This window comes from Triturus cristatus, chromosome 4_2 (assembly GCF_964204655.1).
Source record: "Triturus cristatus chromosome 4_2, aTriCri1.1, whole genome shotgun sequence".
NCBI classification, from domain to species: Eukaryota; Metazoa; Chordata; class Amphibia; order Caudata; family Salamandridae; genus Triturus; species Triturus cristatus.
In genome coordinates, this window is record NC_140586.1 from 232600953 (window position 1) to 232620433 (window position 19481).

The 19481-nt window shown below is 45.9% G+C and overlaps 1 protein-coding gene across 3 annotated transcripts in view; it reads right to left on the reverse strand.

The window, feature by feature from the left end:
* Positions 1-19481, reverse strand: part of C1QTNF6 (C1q and TNF related 6) — a 63035-nt gene that overhangs the window by 21295 nt on the left and 22259 nt on the right. For all 3 annotated transcript variants that reach the window (XR_014960591.1, XM_085601348.1, XM_085601349.1), the window contains exon 2: positions 16110-16362. Coding sequence is in view for 2 of the 3 variants with exons in the window: in XM_085601348.1 (XP_085457474.1) it covers positions 16110-16356 (247 nt within the window). In the remaining variant the exon portion in view is untranslated. The remainder of the gene's footprint in view (positions 1-16109; positions 16363-19481) is intronic.

The window sequence follows — 19481 nt, forward strand, 5'->3', positions numbered from 1 at the left end:
TTGAGGCCCTCTTCCACCCGCAGGCTCCTGCGTGATCCTCATCCCTGGTGGTCCAGTGCAAGAGCACTCTGCACTTCTGCTGTTCTGCCTCGCTTTGCCTCTTTCCTTTTGTGCCCTCCTTTTCTCTTTCCTTCGTTTTGCCCTTCTGTCACTTTTCACTTTTTCAATTCTCGCTCTCCTCACCCTTTCCTTTAATTTTCCTTGGCATGTCCACCCTCCTGGATGACACAATGACCCTCATCGAGCACCTCAACTTCTGGATCCAGACCAACCCCAAAACAACTCTCCGCAGAACCCTTACCTACAGGCCGCCCGGCCCCCGTGCTCCCTTTGCCAACGCCATCACTGACCTCCTCGCACCCACACCCTCGTATCCACAGACTACTTCCTACTCGGAGTCCTAAACTTCCACCTGGATAACCACGACGACTCAAACACTGCCTCCCTACTAGAGAACCTCGCCAACATATGACTGAGACAATTAGTCACCGTTCCCATGCATACAGCGGGACACACACTTGACCCTGTCTGCACTGGAGGAAGCAGTGTCTCCTACAGCCACACCACAAACCTCCTCTGGACAGATCACTGCATCCACTGCTCCTTCAAAAAAACCATTGTACACAAGCACGCCCACCGCCTCCCCCGCAGAAGCTAGAACAAAGTCATCAAAGACCAGCTCATCTTTGCCCTCATCAGCATCCCACCACTGACTACATCATACTCAAACACCGCAGCACGCAGCCTCCGCTGTTGGATCACGTACTGCGCCTACACACTTGCCCCCCTCAAGAAGGCCACCGGAAGACACATCAAGAAAGCAAGCTTTTTCACCCCTGCACTCCAAGAATCCAGAAGCTCCTGCAGACAACTCGCACAGACATGGAACAACAATGAAACCCCGGAAACACGAGCGGCCTACAAAGCAGCCACCACCACACACACCACCAACTCATCAAATCCACAAGGAAGGAATCCCTCCAAGACTGAATCCTCACTAATGCACATAACACCAAAGAACTTTTCATTATCAAGGAATTCGCCAAACCCTACAATGAAACAACAGACGTCCCACCCTCCCAAGACCTCTGCAATAGACTCAGCACCTTCTTCCACCACCAGATCAAGATGATCTGTGACAACTTCGACAACCAAGACCACCGCTCCCGCTCCCCCTCATGCGACACCATCCAACATTCCCTGCTCAAATGGATCCCGCTCATGACAGAAAACACCTTGAAGACCATGAAAAGCATCCACTCCGGAGCACCCTCATACCCCTGCCGACACCACTTCTTCTAAAGAGCCGCCTCTGTCATCGCACCCAAACTATGTCGGACGATCAACTGCTCCTTCGAGACTGCCACCTTCCCCGATGACTGGAAACATGCCAAAATCAACGCCCTCCAGAAGAAACTCGCCATGGACCCGATGGACCTCAAGGACGTCTGGCCCATATCCCTGCTTCCCATCGCAGCCAAGATCATTGAAAAGACTGTCAACACCCAGCTAGCAAACTTCATTGAAGCTAACAACGTCTTGGACTTTTTCCAATCCGGATTCTGAAGCAATCACAGCACCGAGACCATCGTACTTGCCACCACCAACGACATATGCTCCCTCCTCAACCAGGGCAAACTGGCAGCCCTCATCCTCCTGGACCTCTCGGCTGCATTTGACACCATCTCCCACCGCACCCTAGCCACCAGACTCCACCAAGCTGTCATCAGTGGCAAGGCCCTCAACTCGATCTGCTCCTTCCTCACTGGCAGAACTCAGCTGATCAGACTCCCTCCCCACCTCTTGGAACCGACAGACCAACTGGGGAGTGCTCCAGGGCTCCTCCCTCAGCCCAACCCTCTTCGACATTTATAATAGTTCCCCTCGCAAACATCGTCAGAAACCACGGGCTCAACATCATTGATATGCCGATGCCACCCAGCTGATTCTCTGACTCACCAACAAACCCAACACAACTTCTAAGAAGGTATGAAAGCTGTTGCCACCTGGATGAAGAACAGCTGCCTGAAACTCAACTCAGAAATGGCAGAAGTCCTCATCCTTGGCTCCACCCCCTCCACGTGGAACGTCTCCTGGTGTCCCTCCACCCTCGGAAATCCCCCCACCCTGATGGACCACACACAAAACCTCAGCATCATAGTAGACTCATCGCTCACGATGAACCGCTAGAGCAACACCGTCTCCTCGACCTGCTTCAACACCCTCCGCATGCTTCGAAAGACCTTCAGATGCATCCCAACTAAATCAAGAAAAACTGTCACACACACACTCATCTACAGCAGACTGGACTATGGCAACGCACTCTATGCCGGAATCAACAAGAAACTCCTTCACAAACGCCAGACTGTCCAGAACGCCGCAGCTAGACTTATCCTCGACATCCCCCGTCGAAGTCACATCACCCAACACCTCCACGATCTCCACTGGCTTCCAGTTGAAAGAAGAGTAACCTTCAAACTCCTCACCCACGCACAAAAGGGCCTTCAAAACACTTTACCAGCATATCTGAACAGCCACCGCTCCTTCCCCGCCAGGGACATCTTAAGGATTTTGGGGGCCCTGGGCCAAACATATTTTGGGGGCCCCTGTTCAGAACAGCTTTGAATTTATGATCCAATTTGAGCCCCTGTTTCCCATGCAGTTTCCTCTTCCTCAGCTACGTTAGCGATCCAGTTTGCACCATAGGCATCAGCCTATAAATTCCTGATGTTAACGGACGCGCGCAGCTGACAGCTGTAGTATTTAGTGTTTCTGCCCTGCTACTAGGTTTTTAATACTTTTAAAATTGTATATGTGTGGCTGAATTACTTGCCTCCACCTCCTTAGCTGCTCCGATTTGCATCTCGCTTTTCCTCCAGTCCTGGTCTGCCGCGGCTGATACACCGATTGTGCGGAGGGCTGGGGCTACTATCGGGCTCCTCACTTCTGCCCACGCAGTTTCCGCTCCCTCAGCTGCGTTAGCGATCCAGTTTGCATTATAGGCATTAGCCTATTTATTCCCGATGCAAACAGATGCGCGCAGCTGACAGCGGTAGGATTTCGTGTTTCCTGCCCTGCTACTAGGTTTTTAATACTTTTTAAATTGTATATGTGTGGCTGAATTACTCTGTGCTTTTTAACAATTCCTCCCACATACACACACTTTACTTGATTCTGCTTGCCTACACCTCTGTAGCTGCTCTGATTCGCATCTTGCTTTTCCTCCAGTCCTGGTCCGCCGCGGCTGATATGCCGATTGTGCGGAGGGCTAGGGCTACTATTGGGCTCCTCACTTCTTCCCACGCACTTTCCCCTTCCTCAGCTGCGTTAGCTATCCAGTTTGCATCATAGGCATTTGCCTATATATTCCCGATGCAAACGGACGTGTCCAGCGGGTGCGCTGATGGCATGCCTAAGGCAAGCCCATCTGCGGCCGTCAGCGTCTCAGGGGCGTCCGGCGCCGGCCATGCTGCCCAGTTCCCCTCCGGTGAGTTTCTTCCACTATATTGCAATAGGGAAAAACTGCTTAGCCTTAGGCAGCTACCATTATGTCAGTGTACAGCGGCTGATCCAAGCTTGGAGGTAGACTTTCGATGCAATAAGTGCAACTGGTCTCTCCTCCAGCCCAGGAAACTCGCACCCAAGATCCTCTCACGCAACAATAAGTGTAAAAACGATAAGAAAACAGAGGACTTAAAGGCACCCTTTTAAATTGGCGCTCTATGCAAAAGCATGAACCACACATTTATGACCTACTTTCAGACAAACTGCCTGATCTTTTTTTTCTCACTGAGACCTGGCTGTCTGAAGCCTCCAACCCTACTATCTCCTCGGCCATTCCTACGGCGTTTAAAATCCTTAGGAGGGACTGACCGAGTGGGAAGGGGGGCAGTGTCGCCATAATTTACAATCAAAAACTATAGTGCTCTCCCATTCCGATGGAAAACATCGAGGGCACAGAGTCCTTAGGCTTCCGCTGTACCTTATCCCCCCATCATAGCATAGCTGATTTACAGAGCTGCCGGTGCAATTGGAAATTTTATTACTACGCTTAATACAGCCACCACCTCCTTGGCCTTATTCTGGGAGATTTCAATATACATATGGACAATGGAAAAGAGCCTCAACAATTTCCTTGCTGGAGACGCTGCAGGCCTGCAACATGTTTCCAACTGTTTCCAACATGTTTCCAACTGTTTCTTCGGCCACCCATGTGAAGATCAGACCAGACCAGATCTTTCACAACTTTGACATATCAGTAAGCCTACCTCTTCCCATTACCTGGTCTGACCACCTCCTATTAAATTTAGTCATTCCCAACTCTGCCACAGCCCCTCGGGATAACGCAGGGCAGAGGGTCCCTAATTACAGGACGTTCCATAAAATATCCATTCCGATGTTAGCAGACGACCTCGGTCGTTCATCCCCGTAGCTGTCTGGCTGCCCCGACTCGGACGCCCTCTCAATAGATTCATGGCTCCGAATCAACATTGGTGCCTCGGTACCAGTTGTTTTCCGCTCCTCAAAGAGTTCGGCCCCACCAGCTCTATGGTTCAACGATTCCCTCAGATCTAGCAAAAGAAATTGTAGAAAAATGGAACGAAAACGAAGTACATACTATCTACTTGAGGACAGGAAGGTGTATAAAGACACCTTAAAAGCTCATTACATTCTCGTGAAGGCAGCCAAGAAAAACTTCTTTCAAACCAAGATAGAAAATGCCCAAAATAGGAGTAAGGAAATCTTTAGCATAGTTAAATCCTTTACCGCCCGAAAGCCGGCACAAAGGAAGGGCCATGCACGGAAGAATGGTCTAAGCAAATAGCTCAATTCTTCCACAAAAAGATCTCTGTGATCCAACAAGCCATCACTAACATCGCAGAAGAAGAACTGACCTTCTACCTTAGTTCTAAAAGTAAATATCACCTCTTGGATCCTCCATCTTTACTAGCTTTCCCTGAGTTTCAGCTTGAAGAGTCACTGACCCTTTTCCAAAGCATTAAGTCTGGCTCTCCTACCAATCCATGTCCAGCGAATATCCTGAACCTATTAGCTCCCACCATAAACCCCACTGTAAACCAGCTCTTTAATGCTTCCCTCTCCTCAGGCAACAAATGCCGAAATTATGGAAGAATGCTAAGATTTTTCGACTGATAAAAAAAGGCTAATGCCAAACCGACGGACCCTGCCAACTACAGGCCAATCTCCCTTCTTGCGGCCCTCTCCAAAGTATTAAAGAAGCATGTAAACAAGGCCCTCCAAAAACACATTGAAGATGGGAAGCTCCTTCATGAATCCCAATCCACGTTTAGGGTTCACTACAGTACGGAGTCCGCTCTGCTGGAAGTGACTGAATTTCTCAACGGTAAGCTGGACCAGGGAGGCAAGGCTGTTCTGATACTGCTCAATCTGTCGGCGGTCTTCGATAAGGTCTCACTTGAGAGGCTCCTAGAGAGACTTGTTAACATCAGCCTGGGGGGACCGCCTTAACATGGATGTCATCCTTCTTGGAAAATAGATCTCAGGACATCAGGCTCCCCACTTTCTCATCCCCAGTTCCGGCCATGAATGTAGGTGTCTTTCAGGGCTCCAATCTCAGTCCTACCCTTTTTAATATATATCCATCCCCTGGCATTTCTGGTAGAAGAAGAGGGCGCCAAAATTGTTTCCTACGCTAATGACACTCAGCTGATTTTTACATGTGAAAAAGGAACCGACTTTGATGGGGCAATGATTAGGTCTTGCCTCACAAAGGTTTTTAAACTGGCTTAAGATCAATCAGCTGCAGTGCAATCCTGACAAAACTGAAGTTGTTTTCTTTGGAAATCCAGAAACACATATCAGCAAGACTACTACGGAAGGAAAGTCCTTCTCCTACCTTACAACCAAAACTGTGAACACCCTCTCCCTCCACCTCTGGCAATCTCCCACATTGCCCCAGTTTAGGAAGGACCTCTAGAACTGGCTTGTCATGTGACCCCAGCACTCAACAGAGCAGCCCCCTACACCCCATAGCGTGTTAAGACCCTCACGGGTGAGTAGTTGCTCTATACTAACCCTGATTGATTGATAGCACCACACATTGCCACTCACAGGTCCCACAACATGCTCCCATAGAAAATAATGGCAGCAGGGACTTAAAATGAAACTCCACGGGAAATGATGTTAAAATCAATGAATGTGTATTAACTTTTTAACATATATACTTTTATTTCAATGTTAAAAAAACAAAATATAAATTATAAATAAATGTTATTTTTAAATAATTTAATGTTTTTTTTCAATTTAAAAAGAAATGTAAATTTCAATTTTTTTTTTATATTTAAATTAAATTAATGTTACACATAAGTTCCAGCAAGGTCTAATACATAATGAATAAATATATACATTTTAGTTAAGATTAGTGCTTTTAAATAAATCTCCCAATTGTTTTTAAATTTAATATACTTAAATTAATTATATTTTTAATTTAAAGTTTAGCTAATAGTGTGGTATCATGTTTTAAAAAAGAATCAACATTTAAAATACATAGATTTTTTTTCAAAGTAATTCTCTAATGGTATGCTTTGCAGATACAGATTCGTAAAACATCAACCTCTTACATCAGTGCAAATGCCAAGATTCCATACCTGTTAAGTACATGTATAGAATTCATTTATATTAATCTTTAACTTGAAAATATTTCATTTTTTAGCTTTAACTTTTCAAAATGTCCCTATAATTTCCCATAGGGTGTTCCCCATTCTGATTGTGGAAGTGTCTGCCAAGTGTGTGGAACATCAAATACGGTAGTAAACTCACTACTATTAGTAACATTAGGTCGTATATGATGTTTTTACTGACTCCACAACCTGCTTCATGGCGTGGGGACATGTAAGCCTTCACTTTTGAGTAACTTGCGCCTGCAAATGGTGAATAGCCAAAAGTTGTAAAGTTACTCAGAGGTGTAGAAGTAAATTTAAATGTGTGGATTTACTTGCATGTAAATGTACCTTTGTGGATAGCCCCTCAATATTTTCGATTTGATGAGTCCTAATGGCGAAAATAATTAACTGGTCCTGTGTGGGTAGTATATATTCGGGGATATGTTCTTTTTCATTTCTTTCTTTAACCACTCTTTTCATATTCCAATCTCAATTATTTTTGAAAATCTGAATTTGAAAAACCTGACTCACGAGAGAGGATCTTTCTGTGAAAATTGAAGATCAAGAGGAAGGATATCGAACGTGATACCTCTGATACAGTGAGCTAAATAATAAAGGCTCATTCCATATTTATACTCCAAACGAATAAGTAATGAACATGTCTCCACTAGAGCATTCAAATACTAAGGTGGGTAGATAAACTATGGACAGGTCTACTAAATATCATTTAATCCATCCCCATTAGAAAAATATTGGAGATTGGAATACGAAAAGAAATACAGTACCCAAATGAGTATTAAACCAGAAAAAATTTAGAGAAGAACAATACGTTTCCCCTGAAAATATTGATACATCTGTGAAAATCCTGATGGCATACAAACCAATATTAAAACAATGATTAAAAATGCTTATTATAATGAGTTAGTTGCATCTAACCTGGACGATGAGACTCCATCCCATGGGTCGCTAAATCTTCATCAATTCTATTTATCTTTTAGTACTCATACACATTCCCGCTTCCTTTTGACGCGGTTTCGTCTCTGTACATTGCACTTTCTTGTGGCTATTCCCAATCAGGGGAGTTGGTGTGAGAGACTGACTCCCTGTCCTTGTGATAACCTAGCCGAACAGAGCACAATGCACCTTATGCTGTTTTGCACTATGTATAAAAATATAACGGCTCGTTTTATTGGGCCCATCCTGAGGGAAATTGTCCCTTGTTCACATCAGGAATGTTTTAATTATTTACGTTCTTTGTCCAATGCCGTCACATGTTGTGCTGTGTTAAATTTTATTAGAAATGTTTTGCGAATCAGGAAAAGATATGAAATGTGATAGGGAAATTGGGAAATAGGGCCTTAAGCAATTTTTACTACTTATTTATTTTTACACCCTTGGATTGATATAAAGAAAATGGTAGCTTATAGAAAACCCTGCTAAGAAATCTTATATGTTGTTTTAGTTATATTTAGTATGTGCAAAATGTAATATGGATTAATTTTAAGCAATGTTTTATTATTGTAACTATGTACTTTTATGATTCACAAGAATCGAATAAAGTTTTTCAAACAAAACGATACATCTGTGTTTTTATTTTAATTGTTTGTCCTGAAGAAGGTGGAGAGAATAAATAAAACCACCGAAACACCGCGTTGACAATTTTGTTTTATAATTTGGATGAAATTTGACATTGAATATTTGAGACCTTTTATTATCGGGTTTTAACTATGTGTGAATTTTTAGTACTGTGCTATAGAATTATCAGAAAAAAGTTACTTAAATTGAAATGTAGTGGTTGTATTTTGATAGCAAGACATCTATCGGGGATTTTTTATATATGTAAGAATTCTTCTCTCTTTTTTAACTCAGCACAATTCAGTACTGTATATACTATGCTACAATTTTATATACAAACAAATGTGTAATAAATATGGCTTTTTTACATAATACAGGCGTCGGTATTTAGTGACAATATTTACATGTTAACTGGTGATAAAGATTTTACCTCTCTATTAGAAATCATATGGAATGGAATATATGACTCAGTGAATGCGTGCCAAAGAAAGGGAGTCTTTCTATTAGTAATAAACAGTCAGCACAGCCTTTTGGTCATGCCAAGATTTCTGAAGCTCCTGGCTGGCCTTAAGGGTTTTGCTTGCCTTCTTCGTGCACTCAGCCATACATGAATGCAGGCCAAGCACATAGTCCACAATATCCTGTTTAGGAGGTTTGGGAGGCTGCTCCCAGCCCTCCTTAACCAGACACAATGGACCCCTAACTGAATGTCCAAACAGAAGTTCAAATGGGCTGTAACCAACCCCTTTCTGTGGAACCTCTCTGTAGGCAAAGAGAAGGAAGGGTAGTAAAACATCCCATTTTCACGTAAGCTTTACAGAAAGGCCCATGATCATACCCTTGAGGGTCTTGTTGAACCTTTCAAAAAGCCCATTGTACTGTGGATGTTAGGGTGTGGTGAACTTGTAGTTCACTCCACACTATTACCACATAAAAGTAATATAACTAGACATGAAGTTTCTACATCTGTCTGTTAAAACCTCCTTAGGGAAACCCACTCTGGAAAAAAAACAGAAGGACCCTAGCCACCACAGGAGCTGTAGTGGTCCTAAGGGGAATAGCCTCTGGATACCTAGTGGCATGGTCTACCGCCAATAGGATATAACTATGTCCAGATGCTGTTGGAGGGTTTAAAGGACCTACAATGTCTATCTCTACCCTCTCAGAGAGAACCCCAACCACTGGGAGCGGAATCAAGAGGGCCTTTGTAGTGCCATCTGACTTGCCACGGGTTTGGCAGTGACACAGGAGCGACAAAACTCCGTAGTGTCTTCAGACATATGGGGACCAGTGAAAATGAGGGACAAGCCTGTCTTATGTCTTGCTTTGCCCAAGGTGTCCTGCAAGGGGAAAGTCATGTGCCAGAGGCAGAAGAAAACCCCTGAACATCTGAGGTATTACCATCCTCCTGATGGCACCAGGCTTTGGGTCTCTACCTTCAGAGAACAGGAGCCCATCTTCCCAATAGTTCCTATGGGGCACACTGACATTCCGTGCCTCCTCAGCAGCAGCTTGCTGTCTGAGCTGTTCAAGAGAGGGGCAGGATTTCTGCTCCAAACTCCAGTCTGCTGTGGAAGGGCCCCCTGCCTGATCAGGCCCAAGTTCCTCTGGGACAGTTCCTTCGCAGGACTGAGATCATCTCCTTCAGGAGACTGATCCTCACTGGGAATTGTGGGAGGAAACTAAGTTCTTACCCTTCTTGCTCCTTTTCTTAGGAGCCAGCTGGTCCATATTTCCAGGATCCAGTGCTCCCTCAATGCTTAGCTGTTTGACCTGAGCCCTGGTGACAGCAAATGCACTGGCAAAGATGCCCTTCATATCTACATGTGTCCTGAACTCCACTTCAGACCAGGCTAAAGTTTCTAAATCATTGCCCAACAGACAATCTACAGGTAGGTCTGGAGAAACCACAACTCTTTTAGGGCCAGTTACCCCTCTTCAGCTGAGATTCACAACTGCCAAGGAGTGATCAGTCCTGACTTTGCTTGCGTTTGTCACTTCGTACAACTGAGCAAGTATGATCAGTTCAAGGGACTCAAGTTTCTCTGTCACCATTGTGACACTTGCCCCTGTGTCCCTGTTAGCCATAGCTTCATTCCCAATGATCAAAGGCTGATGTCTGTACTTGCCCAATGTTAGTGGGACTTACTAGTAAGGTGGCAAGATCTATGCCACTATCACAGACAAGGACAGCCTGACTGGGAGTTCTGATTAGGCCAGAACCCACTCTAGAACCCACGGTTAACCCTACTAATCCCTTGGTTGCTCTACTATCACTTGTACTGGTGCTAGGGAGTGCAGGTGCCGTAGGGGCAGTGGTAGTATCTTCCTGGTGTTGGCCTTGACAATCAGCATCCCTTGTTCAATGGTTTTTACTTTATATAAGTAACACCAAGGTTTCTTTTTACCCTTCTTGGAGTTTTGGGACTCACCCAGAGATGCAGGTTTTTGAGGTCCTTGAGAAGACTCCTTTTTGTCTTTACCCTTTCTCTCACCCTTCTCTTGAGATTTAGAAGATTATTGCTTCTTCTGGTTACCTCCACCACCATGATTTTTCAGCTTTACCCCGGAGCGGACACATCTATCTTCCTCCTTTCTCAATTCTTGAGGAGAGGTCATATCAGAGTCCACCAGGTACTGGTGCAGTTGTTGATTCTGGCAATTATTAAGGATGTGCTCCCTTTTCATCAAATTGTACATTCCCTCATTGTCCTGTACCTTGCTTCCATGAAGCCAGCTTTCCAGAGCCTTAATAGCATTGTCTATGAAATCAACCCAATCTTGAGTGTGTGCCTTCTGAGTATGCCTGAACTTACCTCTGTACTGTTCAGGTTCAGTTGTTAAGCCAAACCCATCTATGAGTGCACTCTGTAATACTGAGTCATTGTCAGCATCTTCTTCTCTAACAGTGAGGAGCATGTCTCTACCTTTGTTAACAAAGGAGAGCCACATGATATCTGCTCACTGCCCCTGAGGGACCATCTGAATTTTGCAGGCCCTCTCTAAAGAGTGATCCATTTATGGATATCATCCCCATTCGGGTAAGGAGGTACTATCCTGCTCAGGTTCCTAGTATCAAAAGAGGATTCCCTGACTCTAGGTACACTAGTGCTGCCTCCATGTGACTCTAGTCCCAAATTTGTACTTGCCCTCTGGACTTCCAGGGTCTCTTTATCAAGGGCCAGCTGTTCTTGCCTGAGCTTAAGTCTAACTCTCTCAAGTTTGATCAGGTGGTATTCCCTCTCTAAAGAGTCTTCATTCTTGCTAGAGATCGTGGTCCCTATGGAATTTCCTCAAGCATTTGAATTAGCAGAGGAGGGCACAGACCTCCCCTGTATCCTCTGTACCTTCTCAGGAGGAACACAGGTGGACCCACCTCTAGGGGCACCCTCTGTATCACCTGTACTAATCTAAAAGTTCAGTAGAACTTGTGTACAAAAATATTTTATATGTGCCTAATGCTACTGATTGTTTTTCATTTAATCCACACCTAGGTACGCTGGTAAAACAATGATGGCTTATATTCCAATCGCTGCACACCAATGTAGGAGCCAGTCTTAGTATATGGTGCACACTTATTTAAGTGAAGCACCCTGCTCTAATCCAGACAACCCTTATGGTGATTTTATTGGTCTTAGGCAACCATAGAAAGCTCTCTGTTTGATAGCTGTGGAGAGCAGCCTTCAGGCTTAGTCCAGAAGGAGTGTAAAGCAGCTTGTTTTACCAGTACTAATAATGTAGTGTAGGTCAAGTGAAAAAGAACCACTAAGTGCAGTTATAAAAATATGTATTTATTATAAACACTCACTAACAAATTGGTATATCTCCTAGCAGGAGATATAATCACAATACACACAATACTTCAATAGTAGAACAGGTACTTAGCACAAATACACAGTGGTCTCCAGGAGTAGACCAACCATATACTAATTAAGTGGAATACAAATTGCAACCGAAGTTGATACTGGACCCAGAAGACTTAGAAGAGCTTGAGACCCAAGGACCCACCCAAGGTAAGTACCCAGGAACAGTTGCAGTTCACAAGGAGACGGACCCTCCCTGAGGACCCTGAAGAAATCCCATGAAAGATGGAAGGTCGGAGAGTAACCCCACCTGTGGATATCCCAGGAATCAGGATACCTACACCAGGGAAGCCGGGCGCATAGGTGCGAAGTGATGTCGGAAACCGCCGTTAACCACAATGGAGGACTTCAGTGAAGATGCTGCTGGCAATGAAGGTGAAAGAGTCCGGTGGAATCAAAGGGTGGATTCTTGAAGAGGAGTACCTCCAAGCGGAGGGGACAGAGTCTATGCCAGGAGGCACGGAAGACCAATGACCACTGATGATGGAAGATGCAGGAGGATTGACGGTGACCTTGTCGCTGCAGCTATGAGGACCAGGCGACACTGTGGAAGACCAGAACCCATTCACAAGCTCTCCCACTTCGGAAGTCGAGAGCCAGGGGTCAGTGTCTGGTAGGAGCACCAACAAGCCTTGTCAGCAAGTGTCAGGACCAGCAAGGTCCAAGGGACTCACCGAGCACAGGAGATTCAGAGGAGGCCATGAACAAGCAGGGGAGCCCACTTGAGCCAAAGAAGACCCTCACGAGGACCCACAGGCGAAGGCAAAGGAGTCGCAAGAGGACCTCGAGGAGCTCACCAATGATGCAGGCCCGCGTTGCAAAGGATGTGGTGAGGACAAAGATCTTGGTGGCATGAGATGCTGGAGGCTGGAGCTTCTTGGAGCCTGAAGATCTCTGGAGAAGAGAGTCAACAAGCCTTGACAGCGGCAAGTCAACGCAGTGCACAGGGGTTCAATTCCAGCAATTCTGACAAGGGATACTGGCCTCAAACTCGGTGGGAAACAGTGCAGGCCTGAAGGGAGTTGGAGAACCACCACCTGTATTGCTGGGCCTTGTGAAGTCCTCACTTTGATATTGTAACACAAACGTAGGATGCCTGGGTGGATCCTGCTGTCCTGGTTGCACGCCAAATCAGACAAGCAATGAACTAAGTTTGAATATGAAAAAGAGAAGCTTGAAAATACTGGTGTGCACTGTAACTTTGTTTCTTCGAGTATGAAAGTTTCCACCCTATTTACATGCTGCACCCGTCGCCAAATGGATTGAATGGACACATATTCACACGTGGGATGCTACATTCTTGTAAAAAGTGACGTGAACTGTGTTTTTACCGTCTTGAATTATGAACTTGTCGAGTTCTACATGTGTATAGTAACTTGAAGTAATGGACTATCGTAATGGTTGCATTTCAGTATCAGCGTTTTTAACATCTTTAGGGAGGGCGGGGTACAGGGACATCACTGTCTGAAGGGAGGTTGTATTGAAGCTCTTGTTATCGTGTATAGTCACCATTATGAATGAGGTGGGTCCACATTTTTGGAGGTTTAAAGCTGTGCATTATGGGTAATGAAGTTTTCAAGAACCACAGAGTACGATCGTGAGCAATGTGATTGGGTGTTTAAGAAGGGTGGAGTCACGATGTTTAAATTTAATTAATGGGAAGGAGGAGTAACGCTTTCGAAGCGCCGCTTTCAGCAGTTAAGATCTTGCAGGGAAACAGACCGCATCGCTTGAAATCACGAAGGTACAATGGGTGGTTTAAGGCTTGCTCTGATCTAGTAATGTGTACCATAAGTACAGGAGTATAAGATAAAGTGAGGGTTCATATGCTTGGGCTTTTACCTGTGGATGAGATAGTGATAATGAGGTTGGCACAGACAGTTTTGTTGTTGGAGTGTATTTTACTAGAGGGAGAACGCTGAATTGGGTTAACTGAACATAATATGGTATATACACAAACAGTTCTTTTTTAAGATGGCATTTTAACACATTGTTCTTTTTACTCATAGTTAACCCCTGAAGAAGGGCCAAAGTCGGCCCGAAATGCATTGGGTACATGAAATTCTGTGACTGAGGATGTATTGCGTACTTATCACGTGCTCAGAAAAAGGCCCAAACATGACCAGTTTCAGTGCAGCCAATATATAGTTAGACATCCGTAATTGACTTCATGTCCACTATATGTATAAAATGGCTGACCGCACTTCCAAAGCCGGGAGAATCGACTCCTGGGTTTGTAGGGGGTGTCCTGTTCATGCAGGGCACCTTCACACTTATAACCAAGCACCCTGCCTTCAGGATTGAAAGGCCTACCCTAGGGGTTACCTATTCGTTTTAAGTGCAGTGACCTCAGATATAAGGAAACGTATATCTGTTGTGAGTGGTCCTTGAACCAGCTTACACAGGCTGAGTGGTCTCTCATGGGTGGCACAATACATGCTGCTGCCTAGGGGAGACCCGTGGTGTACCTATGTCCTGGGTATCCCCATTACCATTTAGTAGGGACTTGGAAGGGTACACAAGTAGCCAATTAGAAAGGTACCAATGTACTTCCCATAGTCCAATTTAGGGAGAGAGCACAGTGACTGGGGCCCTTATTAGCAGGATCCCAGTCAGACTAGTCAGAAAGCAAAATGACACCAGCAAAAAGTTAAGGTAACCGTGAAAGCAGATCCTACTTTCCTACAATGGTTGAATAAGGTTGATCAGTTAGCAGAAAGTTTACCAGATCTGACTTAAGTTAGTGCATGAGGCCGAAAGACAAAACACCACACAGACTGGTTCCAGATATGTATTTCTCTTGCCAGGGTCTTTCTCAGTAGTGGTCCCCAGCCATCCATTGACACATTCCATGCCCACACGTGTGTGCCACACTCACATTCTACTTACGCAGAACCAGGCAGATGCATTCTCAACCACCCATCTCATACGCACACTACAACATGTAATGTCACTACAACATGTAATGCCAGACCTGAGCAGCTGAAGACAGAGTTTAAAATTAAGCAAGACAAAACTCGAGATGAGAAATTTGAGGATTTGACAATCTGGGGGCTGTAAGGACCACATGGAGGACGTGAAGAACTGGCTGAATTCAGTATGAGGATCAATTGTGCAAGAAGCATGGGATGCAATCTCAATATGTAAGTAACATTACATGCAGTTAAAGGAGGGGAGTAGGAAGAGCGTGGTGGGTTTGATAAAAATGAGGTAAGTATGTTCATGATTGCACTTTTAGAGAAGTATGAGTCAGAAAGAGGAGACTGAATGAGAGATGTGAGAACTGCGGAGAGGAGGTAGTTAATGGTACAGTTGGGTTGTTGAGGATACGAGCATGGAGAGGAAATTAGCTCAAGAGACTAATTAATGTTGATTTTTTTCGGTGCCGTGTGGCATAATGTAGACCATATTTCTAATCATCCAGTTTCTGGGTAGTCCTGTGTTTGAGCAATGTGTGGAGGAGTGAACACATTTTAGAGAGGATGTTGGGGGTAATCCTTGAGTGTGGATGGAGGGTGATTGAAATGAAGCATCTTATATCGTTCTCCTTCTTGCTTTACTGACCAGCCAGATGTAGCAACATATAACACAATGAGAGCAGAATTGTTTGCCATCATTCATGCTAACGGTACACTTTCCAAGCACATCCTCTCATCTGCCAAATCGTTTTGGCGCCTTGTAATGGTTATGAAGCATGCATAAATGCAAATATAGCACAATCCAAAAGTGACTTCTCTGGAGCAAAGTCGACATCTTTGCCGCTCAAAAAGAGTGAATCCTATCAGTAACTTTAGGGATGGCAATTTCAGTAAAAGTAAAAAGAAATGCTCTCAGCCTTAGTTCCAGATATGCTGCCCACGCACACGCCCCAGGGTGGAGCTTTGACTTCTAATGCCATAGTTGGTCAAAAAACTCACTTACCTAAGGCTGGAAATCTGAGCTTGTAATGTCCTGGTTGCACACAAAGCACAAAGATGACTTTATATTCTAACTGTCCCCACAACTAAACACCAAGTGAAGCTCTCACCCTTTAAGATGGTGATGTCGATGTAGGGCCGGACCTCTGGTAGAAGGTACTGAGGGCTATGGTGGGCGACAGGAGAGGGCTGAGGCGTAGCTGAAGGCTGAGGGTCCGTAGAGTCACAGCAGCGTCGGCAGACCCGGGGAGAGGCCATCAGGGGGTCTTCGGTGACAGGCTCATTGGACGGAGCCCCGCAGATCATGGCTGTCAGGAAGAGAAGACTGAAAGGCCACAGGAAGGCAGCAAGTCCCATGATGACCTGGGGGAAAGAGGGACTCTCAGACTTGTAATATGTAAAGAGAGAGATGAATAGGGTGAAAAGGGACTGAGGACGAAAAATGATTGAGTGGGAATAATCACAAAGAAATTGGTGAAATGAGGAGGTAACTTCATCTTGGCATTGGGTTACAGTTCGTTCTCCCATTGCATCTCTCCTATTCCCTGTGTTAGCTTTCTCCACACGTATGCGTATCTCTACTGTGCCTTGCGGTGCCCTCTGCTGGCCAAGATAAGGTCACGCTCACTTCTGTGTATCTCTCCCATGCGCTAAAGGGTCCCTGCTGGCTGGTTATAGTCAGAGCTTGATTTGAGCTGGTGGTCTCCAGTGCTCAACACTGGCACTTATTTGTCAACACCTGCACTTATGACAGCTGCCACATGGTGGCGCTGTGTATATAATTTAAAGATGAGCAGAGCAACAGTTGATTATTATTTCAATATGCATTTGAAACAACTAATACCTGCTGCCAAGCCATTCCTATTGCTTTGGGGCCATGAACAGTCTGAATTGTCACACTTGTGATGGATAGTAGTTGTGTTGCTACTGTTGTTGGCAGTGCTTACAGTGGCAGTGGGAGGTGAAAGTTGCGGTGGGCTCCCTAGTAGAGTCCTGGTACATTTTTTTTTTAGTACAAATTAAGCACTGGTTATAGTTCTTTTCCGTGTGTTTATGTCACCCTGTGCCTCCCACCAATACGCCAGGCCAGGGAACTTGTGCCAGTGCAGCTATACACCCCCTCTTCTGAAGAAACTATATGTAGGGGAGCTCCTAGCTTGTGCACATGTGCTGTTGCTTGTATAGCGTGGATGTAGCTAGAGAGCAATTTTGAGTCCTGTGGCAGCCTCACCACAGGCATTGCCGATGCCTTAGTGGCCTCTAAGCAGAGTGACTACCAGGATAGGTTTTCTGGGCCTCTGTTAGCAAGGAGGTCAATCTAGAATACTCTGGAGCCTCTCGCAATGACACTTTTAACAATCCAAAATGGCGTAAACGGGTCTCGCTCAGAGTTCAGTTTCAAATAGGGGTGTGGCCCATCGATTGAACTAACTTACCGTACATTTTTTTTTTTTTTTAAACCCTTTTGTATTAATCAAGTAGGCAAGGGCTGCAGGCCCCTGACAAACCAGGGAAAACTGCCACATAGTACATAGCAACAACACTTGACATTTTGTCGTATAGAGGAACAATGAAGAGCTATTCATACGGCATCGATCAAGAAACCCCCCGCCCTCCCTTCCCAACGCCCAACCCCCTCCCCCCGACCGCACCACCGCCAGACACCACCAGAACCATCACCACACAGTTAGTATGCCGTACCACGCATGGCATTCAAGTAGGCCCCAAATCTCCATCCTCAAGGACCGGTGCAAGGAAAATGCCCCTATAATCAGCCCACCGCTTCCAAATCTTGAAGTGTTTCCGAGGGCACCCACGCGCCCTAAAGATCGGTAGCTCCAGACCTATATTGAAATCCAGACCCCGTTTCCAAACATTGAGAGAGGGAGCCACCGGGGCCTTCCACGCACGGGCTAGATCCCGCTTGGCTGTCGTTAGGCCCAGAAGCAGCAAGTGGCGCTTATAGATATTGCCCCCAATATCAGCCATAACATGGAGCAACGCCAATCGGGGGTCTACAGGGAGATCCCAGCCCAACACTTCGGATAAGCACCCCAACACTCTCCCCCAAAACCTATACACTGCAGGGCAGTGCCAGACCGTGTGCATCAAAGACCCCACCTCCCGTCCACACCTAAGGCAGTCCGGGGAGGCAATAAGACCCGCCCGCCACAGCCGCTGTCGCGTGTAATAGGTCCTGTGCAAATACCGAAATTGGACGAGACGCAGGCGGATCGCTATACAAGCCTCACGGGGGGAGGCCAGCGCCTCCCTCCAGTCCGTCTCATCCAACGGCCCGACATCCGTCTCCCACCGTTCCCGCAGACCCTGCAGGGATGGGGCCCCATGAATCACCAAGGACCGATATATTTTAGAAACTTTCTTCTCCTGGAGATCCCCCATAAACACCTGGACCTCAAGGGGACTGTATTCAGGAATGGATTGGAGACCCTCCAGTCTAGGGGCGAGGGCGTGGCGCAGCTGGAGGTATTTAAAGAACTGCGTCCGTGGCATTTGATACTCAAGCTGTAAGACCTCAAAGGATTTCATCACACAGCCCTGGACCACCGATCCCAACGTAGAGACACCAATTCTGTCCCAGTCCCTGAAACCAGAGAGGGTCGCCAACTGAGGGAGGAGCCCGTTCTGCCACAACGGGGTCTCCCGGGTAAGCCTACCCCACCAGCCAATATGACGCAGAGCCCGGCTCCACACCCGAAACACCACTTGAGTGACCGGTGTCAGTGCCGCCCGCAACGCAGTCGAACTTACCGTACTTTTGACCCATTACAAAACCATATTGTGCCTTGGAGAGTACAGGTGAACTTGGGGGCATTATTTATATAACGGCCTTGTCAGGCTCTTTCCACTGACGAACCTTTTAGAGTAATGGGTACAATTTCCTTACGCACCCACCGATCTTTCTTCCTGAAGACATCTCAGACAGGGTCGGATTGATAATGCGGGAACTCGGGCAATGGCCGAGGGGCCGGTATCCAAATTTTAGCTGTGGGCCACTTATTTGGGCAGCCAGGGGGCTGATTTGGGCAGTGTCTGTGCTGTTCAGTTGACGCCAGTGCCTGGCAGGTGCCTGAATGGCCTTTCTAGAGGCAGATTGGCATCACTCCCTTTCTCTATCTGGGCTGGTCCATTAATGTCTGCATATTGAGTGGGGTCAGGGGGCCTGAGTATAAGTGGCCTCACTTGTTTTTCAGGTGTGTTTCACCAATGTGAACTAATCCATGCATTTTTTTTTAAAAAAACCTAAACAAAGTTAATAAAACATGCCTCTGTCAGAGACCGCCCCCCCCCCCCCTCTCTCTTTTTAAAAAACTTCGCCGAGGCAGTGCTTTGCGGAAAGGCAAAAACGCAAATGTGGCCGACTATTTTTAGTGTGCCCGAGCCGATTTTTAATCCCAATCCAACCCTGATCTCAGATGTTCTTAGAAATTAGATTATTTAATTTCTAAACTTCTTTCTCG